Here is a 9,985-nt window from a genome sequence, read left to right on the forward strand (position 1 = left end):
TTTAGTGATGAGTGATATGGGAAGGCACAATATTTAAGCAGGAAATTTTTTGTTTATTTGTTTTGGTTTTTTTTCCCCATAAGTTGCATAGGAAAGAGAAAAAGACAAGATCTTCTGAGTAAATTGGGAGCGTGGGGGTCATGGGGGAGGGGAGAGGGGACGAGAGAAGAAAGGGAAGGATGCCGAGAAAAATGTATAGTTCAATAAAAACAATAAAAATGTTAAAAAAAAGAATTTGTTAGGCTCACCAATTGGGAAATGCAGACGGCATTATATTAACCTATTGCAAGGCAGCTAATAGCCCCAAGATAGTAAGTTTAATTTAAGACATATGAGAACCATTCTTTAAGTTTGGGAAATCATGTTTCAGATGAGGTAAATTGGATGATAGAACATTCTGGTAGAGTAGGAGAAATCTCGGTGGATAGCAATAGGGGGTAGAAGTGTATTTGAGTAAACCTTAGGAGTATTTTATCCTTTTTTTGGTAACATTTCAAGAACTGTTCAAGCTTCTGTGATACAATTTTGGTCTTTTGTTGTTGTTGTTTGTATGTGTAGATTTAAAGTGCCCATGTTACTGGGAGAAAGGTAAAACATTAGTAGCAGGAGCAATTATGCCATGGAGGCAGAATGGTACAGTTCTCAATAAGGGTGGTGAGCTAGGGAGTTTCACTGAAATCCGTCTTTTAGGACAGAATGTGGTACAGTCTCAGGTATGTCAACTGCTTTGAGAATCAGGGTCTTTGCAGATAAAGCAAAGTCATTTGGGGACTTAGCCTGAGGACTGGGCATAGATAGAATAAGGAGAGGATATGTAAAGTGTTTAGTACAAGGACTTCATTGTGATAGGTCATTAGGGTCGAACCACTGAACTCTTACCCATTAATACATATTCAACCATTTCCTAAATTCTAAGCAGGATGCATGCCTCAAAGAGCAGGGTACCTACAAATAAGTTCAAATGGAGATAAACTACACATGAAATGTTCTTGTTGCTTTCGTTGTTAAAGCATGCATGAACAAAACTGTCCCATGATGTCCTTTTGATACTACTGTTTCATCAGCTCAGGACCAAAGGTGGTCAACCCGTTAGGTCGCTCATGGAGGGAAACATTTTGAATGATCTTTAAGCCAATAAGGGTTTTGATTTTCTAAACTCGTAAAACCAGAGCAGCATCTGGACAGAAAGCAACCGTCTTCCAATACAGATTTCCAGACCTTTTAGAAATGCTTGGGAGATGGATGTTATGAAGACAGGCAGCCAACTTTCAAAGAATTCATTTGATAATAGACACTGTGCTTGTAATAGGACTGTGTTAATTCTGTATCATAAACTGGCAAACCTCAAGGAAAAGGGGCTCAGCTGTGACGCCGTGAGAAGGACAAAAGTGGGGCGTGGCTGAGAGCTTTGACTAAAAATTCTACTAATCTTGAGAACCTCAGTAACAAGTATTTAATAAATTCAACTTAAACTAGAAGCTAACTTGGGAATTTATTTCACTTTAATTTGTTTGATTAGTCCACCTGACTCAAATAAAAATGTTCTAGAAACAAATTTCTATATGAACAAGATTCAGAAAAACGCTCCAATTGTTATTAAATTAGCCAAAACATTTGGGGACAATTTTTTTCACTATTATCTAGGTTCACGATCATCTGACAGTTAGAACAATGAGTAAAGCTAGTAACAAAGAGAAGGTTTGTGGCAGAGAAAAGTTGCTGTCTGACTAAGGAACAAAATTGACCAGATTACTTAAAATTATTTAAAATTTAGACTCTGTCTACTCAAAACTAGAAAGGCTTTTATCTCTTTTATAAATAAGGTGATTTGAAAGTAGCTACCACAATGTCTCAACAGAGAAAGGCCTCAGTAAGTGTCAGATTAAAATTTTGATGCAGTACAAATGAGTCCTTGACAGTGCCTACCAGAAAGTTCACATCTTTTATTTCAGTCATTGTTCATGACAATTATTCCAATTGAAGATAACATGTACATAGTATTATCTTCTCTGTACTATCCAGGGTACCCCCCTCCCACCAAAACAAATAAATAAATAAAAGCAAGCAAACACGCAAGCAATAAGCCGTTGGCAAGAGAATTAAGCAGTATGACTTTGGTATCTGCCTAGGAAATAGATAGATTGAGGCAAAAGAGCACAGAATCCCAAGAATAAATAGACACTAATTTTCTTCTTAATTTAAACAATTCTATAGACAGATAACAAACATACTTTATCAATGACACATTTATAATCAACATGTAGTAAGCAAATCACAATTCAACTTCATTGCCCAGCCTTAGAGTCAAGACAATTCTCTCTTATAATATTCATATTAGTTCATTTAAAAATATTACTAGATCTTAATATAAACAAATAAAACTGGACTTATGGGGTCCAGTTAGAAGAAAGTCAACTAAATTTACACATACATCATACTGACAAGTTTCATGAAGAATTTTGTTTGGATGGAACCTAACACAATGACAGTAGTGATGTCGTGAGATGTTTGGTCAAGAGACCAAAAAGTTAACATATTGGAAACTTGACAAGCTAGGATGCCAACAGGAGGATAATTGATCACCAGTTTAGAGAAACCATTGGATGGTTCGCATCCTGTTGCTAGGCAATGTTTCTAAGGCAGCAGATCTCTCATCGTAAAGGACCAGAATATTTTATTTTTATAATAATGTACTTTAAAAAAAATCAAATATATATGCTTTTGTGTTTGTCAACTTTTGGGTCTCTCAACTAGCTGAACACCTATGAAGTTTATGGACTAGCATATTTATAGGAGATAAATATATTGACAAGATGTCAATATGTATGACAGCCCTCACTAAAATAAAAGTTTTACACTCACCATTTAGTAAATGATAGAGTTTGCATATGGTCATTTAATAAGACCAATCAGAGAGGGAAAGATGCCTTCAGGGATGTGCCTATTGTAGCTGAATAATGAAATACAAAATATATTTGAGGTTGATTAAAATTAAATTTAGGCATGAAAATATTTTTTTTTTACTCTGTAAATACTCAAATAAAACTCAGAATTAAAGAAAGAATAATAAATGAACAGTGTAGGCAAATTTTGATGTCTCAAATATTTTGCTTAAGTATAAAATCTGTGTAGATTTGCTAATCAACTTGGGGTGTTTTGCAAGTATCATTAATTGACCTTTTAAAATAATAGCCGCAGGGGTCACGGCTGGAGGAAAAGGAGCTAAACTGGCTGGGTGAGGAGCACAGCAGTCAGAAGCTTGGGTCTCGGCACAGAGTGTCCCTCAGCACTACTTGTCCAGCACATGCCAACTTCCCCCCATGCTCAGCTGGAATCTGTCATGTGTGCTACCTCCAACACGTACATGGCTCGTAAGATTCGGAGTCCTTGCGTTTTCCAAGGTATCCTTCACTATCAGAATGTGTACCGTACCTGCGGGTGGTTAAAAATCCAGCACCACCTTTTCTCCTTTGCTCACTACTTCCCCCAACACAAATGAATGCTATTTTTGCCCTTGTTTAAAGGAAGAGGTTTTCCTCCACTTTCTTACTCCTTTTCTCTTTTCCAATATTTTGAATAAGACTTGATACCCCCTCCCACACCCAGGGCTAATACAGCTTGCCATCGCTCTAGAGGAAAAAACCTGGGAAGGGGTTAGGGTCAAGGTAAGGCTAGGTTGCCTCCTTCAGGGCAGGGAGATGGGGAGGAGAGAGGGAACAGGGATGGAGTCCTACCGCAGAGCTGCAGACCTGATCTTGGATTGTGGAAAATATTGTTTACATGATGGCACTTTTAAGAAAAAGTAATGCGCCACCTCTTCAGTCATAAGGAGCCCTTCACTTTGTAACTATTGCTGATTAGTGACACATGAGTGGGAAAAATATTATTTTAGTCTTTCAATTACAGGTAGATTCAGTAGTTCATTTGGTCCCTTGCTTTTCTTTTATGGAAATGACACATAATTGATTCAAAAGTGGCCAATTTATGGAAACCAAACAAAGTCACCCCAAACCATGGCTTACTTGATGTTTGGATGATTATACTAATATATCACTGACCAGATTTATTGTAAGATTTTTACATATATATAAATTCATCATAGCTTAAGAATTTGAAGATACTTTCAATAATTAGCTCTTGTCATGCCATTTCATTACCCTGGGCATTTAAATATTTCTTTGACATGATAAGTAAATTTGCTTTACAGATAACTTGGAAGTTAGGAAGACAAGCACACTCATAAACACATGATTGATCCAATAAACAGGCAACACGGAAAGTCCTACTGGGTTACGCAAAAGGATTACTTCTTTCTTGTTGAAGGTATCAGCATAGGCTACCTCTTATGTCGCAAAAGTGTACCCATTAAATCTTATGATATGTACAGCAGGCCGGAGAGCTCTAGCTAGCTAGTCAAAGTCGCTCATACCTGTGTGTTCGTATTTATGTCGCAGAAGGGAACTGCTTTTCTGGAATGTCTTGTCACATAAGTCACATGCATACATGCCACTTTCTGTCTTCTTTATCTTCTTTCGAGACAGACAGGAATCGGAGTCTGTCATGTCATCTAGGCCTGACATGTAGTCTTGTGCTCCATCAAGCAATTCTCCCTGTGATATAATCACATAGTTCAACACAGTCTCTTTCCTTCGTGTTTACACCAAACAACTATGCATAGGCTGACATCAGGAGAGCCTCAAAAAAGCTACATGTCAATCTATCTTATGACTAAAATCTTCTATTTTTTTTCTGAAGAATATGTAAAGTCTCATTTTTTGACAAAAGCATAAACCTCTGACAGAGATGGGAAAAAAGCAGTTTTCTTATATCTTCCATTTTTTTTAATACCAGGGAATATCCACAAGTGAGCATTAAATATCAGAATTGCCATATTTTCCAGTGTACTTTACTTCAGAAATGATTGGTAGCTGTAGAAACCTCATTTTAATTGAATTTTATATTTAGGTACAAAATATTATTATTATACAATCTATTTAAATGTATGTCTACCAACCAAAAGCCCTAAGCTATATTTTTATATTTAATTTTCTAATTTGAAATAGGGAATATTAATAACACTTTTTATCAATGTTCTATCTATGTTAAAACAGCCTTCAGCATTGAGCAATAATGAATGTGGATCAGTAAATTATTAACTTTCTTGATATTTATTTTGTCTTGGTCCAAAGGAGTGCAAACCTGCATGATAACATACATTTCCATTTGCCAGCCCACAGTTCAGTTTTCTTAGACTGTATTTGCACTAATTAATACTAGAGAAGATTAAATAGGCTTAAACGCATTTACAAAGAAGGCAGATGTGTTGTAAATTGGAATGCTGGACAGCTGTTACAGCCATGCACTGCCACCTTGACTCCTATTTTGCAACCAGGGATTATATACGATAATGCCAACACAACACTTGCTTTCATATTCAACCACCTATCAATTATTTGATAATTTGGAAAATAGGAAAGAAGACCTGTTAACATGTAAAATATTCTTTACATACTCTTCAAAATGAACTATTCTGTATCAAACAAAGCACATATTAAAATTTAAATGTGTAATTCCTTTGAGCTATGTACATCTCCCAAAGCATGTGACTAGAATGTTAGTTCCAAGCATCTGGGCAAGCCTGTTGACTATCATCATTGGCGTGTAATTCTCGACAGAACTCATCACTTGTTTTATTTTGGAAACAGACTCCTGCTCTGCTCCCTGACCTTGAACTAGCAATCTTCTCGCCTAAGGTTCCTGGAAAAAAAAAACAAAACAAAAACACCAAAACTATCTTTTCAGCCAATGGCTTTGGTAGCTCAGAGTTGGAAGTTCATGTTAGAAAGACTTTCCTATTTCTGAATTTGTCTTTCACTGAGTGTTTTTCCCCCCACCATGTGAATCATCTAGGCGAATTTTGTTTGCACTGGGCAGGCTGGGGAATCACAGCTTGGGGATGATACCAGCCAGACCACACTTTTTTTTAATCACCTTTGTTCAGAGTAGAAAAGACATATCCCATTACCTGAAATCCTTGTTTCCGCTGGTATTTCCTCCTCTGCTGCATGTCAGCAAAGGTAGCTGCTCCCGTGGGGTAGGTATAGGCCATATGTGGTAGGAAGCTCATCTGATCCAGCCCTGGGTATGGTCGTAGCCCGGGGATGCTGGTCTGGACTGGCGGCATAAAAGTGGCAGGGGGAAAAGCGCTTTGTGGAGGAAGAGCTGTGTATAAAGGCTTGGCACTAAACGGGTTCATGCCGAACACAGGGTTAGTGCTTTTGTTGTCCAGATTATTAGAATTCGAAAACTCCTTCTTGATAAAAGTCAAATTCAGAGGTTCGTCTGAATTTTCAGAGGATGAAGAAACACTGTTATGGTCTAAATTTATGCTAGTAGCTTTTGTTTTGTTCTTTGTGGCAATAATACTTTTGGGTTCTCTCATTTGTTTTGGTAAGGACAGGTCCAAAGGCTCAGCCTGCAGCTCCTCGGAAGAGAAGCTATTTGGAGTGTATGAGCTACTGTGGGAGTTTTTAGAAGATGTGGAGGAAAGATTTAAAGGAGAAGGAGTATTGCTCCTTGAGTGGTCCAGTTTATCAACTGCTTTAATATTGGTAAAATGGGAAGGTTTTGGTAGCCTGAGAGGAGGATCACAATTCGTAACGCTGTTATGGAGTTCTGCTATAGACGGGGACGTTATGGAGTCCATAGGTTTCACAGGAGACCTGGGTAATAAAGAGTCTTTTGTGGGGGGGTTACTGTTGGGAGCTAACGGCTTGGAGGTCCTTTCCAGTGATGGCGACCTGGGATTTGAATACTGGTAGACTTTTCTTTGCTCAAACCATTCCTTCACAAATTCCTGAGGAAGGCCCACAGCGATGGAGATTTTCAGCAGCTCGTCAGAGTTGGGCTCCATGTTCATAGCGTAGTACGCTTTGAGTACAGACATGTGGTCCTTGTACGGGTTGATGGGGCTTGTCAGTCCTTTCTCAGAAAGTACAGATGACAAGAGGAGGGCTTTATTATCCACAAAAACTCCGCCTTTGTTGGGGACTATGTTTTCATGAGGCTGCAGGACCGCCTTGATCTCTTCATTCATTTTGCACAGGTAGCGCTCATGCTGATGCAGGGGAATGGGGCCCGGGAAGCTTTCTTTACAGAACTGGCAGGAAAACGGAGTGGATATGCTGTGGTTCTCAATCATTTTATCGTCGGTGACCAAATCGATTAAAGTACGCAGCTTCTCTTTCTTGATGTTGCTGATCTGTCTCCTCGAGTCAGTAGTCAAGCTCTGCAGGCAAGCTTTGGCTTCATTAACTTTTTCTAAGGTATAGTCAATAATACTTTTAGTGGCACCATTATGACTCACTACCGGAAGACCGACGGGCGGGATATTGGGAGAAGTAACTCCCTGCTCTTCTGACTGAGAACACGGATCCTTCATGTGATAACCTTTCAACTTCGAAATTTCTTCAGTCTTGCAGTCCATCTTTTGCCTGGAAACCGTATTGTCCACAATCTGTAGAACCTTCTGTACCTCGCTCAAATTACTATTCATAGTGGGAAATCCCAGTAGAGGGGCCTCCATCCCTACACCTAAGTGCTGCATTGGACTCTGAGCAGACGGGTGCACACCTAAAGGGCTGGTGGCTCCGAGGCTGCCATTCATAAAGGAACTAGTGCCACTAAACCCGTGCGTGGCCATAAGAACTTTATAGTCATTGAAGTCTAGTGGTTCTGTCTTAATCTTGAGTAAGCCTGTCTGCTCAGACATGCTAAGTGGTTTTCCATTTTCCAACTTGTTCCTCAACTGAGTAATGGCTGAGTTAGTGGGAGAAGAAGAAACAGAATTTGGGGAAGAACCCGTCTTGATATTGTTTCTCATGCGGCCATTTACTGAGATTAAACCAATACATTTCTTGCTGCTGATGTGTGAACTGTAGGAACCAGAATGGGAGAAGCGTTTCTTGCAGTTTGGGCATTCATAAGGTTTTTCACCTAAAATGATAATGAAAATTAGCATTAGGTTTCTTTGGGTAGGTAACAAGTGAAGTCTGCCAAAAACAAGAATGTATGGGACCAAATGAGATGAATCCAGGGGGAGGGGGTGGACCCTACATTCTAGATTCTTAAGCCAGGGTTATGTGACCATACTGTATCTGGACTTTCTCTACCCTGGGCGGACATAATTCAAGATGTAGGCTGGGAAAGGTGAAGGCTATCTATGCCTTTTTCAGCTAGGATCCCAAATCTTGTCAGGCCATTGGCAGCCTCCTATTTAAACAGAGTGTCAGATTAATGTGTGGTCAATAACGCAATAAAGATGTCACAGTATTTAAAGGGGAAGTGTAGCCATGGCTTTAATCAACTCTGTGGAGGTTCCATTGATTCTACCAATTCAACTAGTTCTTTGAATAGCATCCAATTTGGTAATAAAATGCTTGGCAGAGCTATCAAACGAGGTCTGAAGCCGAAATCTCAGTGGTGCGATGTGGGTTTATGATGTACGGCTATCGGGAGTCAAGAAATGTTGGGCATATACAGCTCTTGTCCAATTTTCTCTCACTTTTTCTTGTTTACATCTAGGTATCATATATGAATATGCTTCAGAAATCACAGTCCAAATATCTCCATGTCAAAGACACCCAGTTTGGCAAAAATCTCTAGACTTGCCCCCTCTCCCCCCCGAAAAAAATCAAAGCTCTTGTAAGAAGGATAAACATTTACAGTGGTACCCTAAGACTCTCCAAGGCAACAGAGCTTTGGAGATACATGGGTCAGCACAAAAAACGCTACATCCACGACTGTGAACATTTAAATAGTCTTCCAACCCTTCTCTAATTGGAAGGAATGCAAGCATGAGAGTGAGCGCCCCCCGCTACTCACCACTGTGAATTCTTAGGTGTTCCTTCAGGTGGTGCTTGTACTTGAAGGCTTTGCCGCACTCCGTGCATTTAAACTTCCGGTTACCTGCTCCTTGGGTTAGCATTTGGTGCTGCGAAAGGAGACAGACGGCCATCATTTTTGTTCAGGGAGCACAAAGGAGATTGTCAGGAATCTCTTTCAGACAAGCCAAGACGTCTGAGTGCATGCTTATTTATCTGCTCTGTCTTTCAGAGTTGCAATAAAAGTGATAGTGCTGGTAATAAAACGGGAACTTTTGTTTAATAAGTGCTTCGCATGTGCACCTGACGCTTGCCTCACAACCATGCCTGTCCTCTCTTGCCTAAAATGGTTCTAAAGTACAATTGTGGCTATATTCACGGATCTTCATGTCTGCTGCAGAATCTAAAACCTAAATGCTAATCTAAAAACCTAAATACTCGTTCAAATGCTGCTATCTTGTTGGGGAAAAAATAGTTTCCTGAAAAGTATGAAAAAAAAAGTTTTTTAAACCCACACTTAAATTTTTCATCAAGTTTTCTGTATCTGAGTAAAAGTATATCTTACACTAAATCAAACTGAAATTTAAAGAAGTGTACAAAAAAAATTCCCCCGAATTAAAAAAAAAAACAAACCCAAAACCAAAAAACCCTTTGACTATAAATACTTGGTATGCTTTTTTAAACATTTCATTCCATGGTGCTACTAGCCCATGTGAACCCTGTTCTTCTTAGGTGCTGCCTATCAGACTTGATTCATTATCAAATAAGAGACAATATCTTGGGTGAGAGCTGCTTGGGCAGTTTTATCACAAGCCCGTAGAAAGGACTTCAACGACTTTTCGTTTTCTTTTTTAGTCGTGTGCAAGGACCGAAAGAAAGAAAGTTTGCTGAAAAGACAAGTTAGAGGCTGCACAGATACAATCAAGCACAGCTGACCTTTCTGAATAAGGCGAGGGGAGGGGGGAGGGCAGGAGCAGTGGAATTTCAGGTTTAAAAAAAAAAATACAGCCATCCACTCTGGATGCTCAAGGTAGGAGGCCAGCCCTTTTTCTGCAGCAATGACACAAAAGCCTTTTGCAAAAAAAAAAAAAAAAAAAAAAAAA

At 39.1% G+C, this 9,985-nt stretch overlaps 1 protein-coding gene across 2 annotated transcripts in view; it reads right to left on the reverse strand.

Moving 5' to 3' along the window:
- The window catches only part of Zeb2 (zinc finger E-box binding homeobox 2), a 128,092-nt gene that overhangs the window by 3,258 nt on the left and 114,849 nt on the right, over nt 1-9,985 (reverse strand). For both annotated transcript variants that reach the window (XM_013345886.1, XM_013345887.1), the window contains exons 7-9: nt 8,884-8,992; nt 6,026-7,995; nt 4,430-4,610 (exon numbers count right to left, since the gene is read on the reverse strand). In XM_013345886.1, coding sequence (XP_013201340.1) covers nt 4,430-4,610; nt 6,026-7,995; nt 8,884-8,992 — 2,260 coding nt within the window. The remainder of the gene's footprint in view (nt 1-4,429; nt 4,611-6,025; nt 7,996-8,883; nt 8,993-9,985) is intronic.

Source organism: Microtus ochrogaster, chromosome 4, assembly GCF_000317375.1.
Source record: "Microtus ochrogaster isolate Prairie Vole_2 chromosome 4, MicOch1.0, whole genome shotgun sequence".
Classification (NCBI taxonomy): Eukaryota; Metazoa; Chordata; class Mammalia; order Rodentia; family Cricetidae; genus Microtus; species Microtus ochrogaster.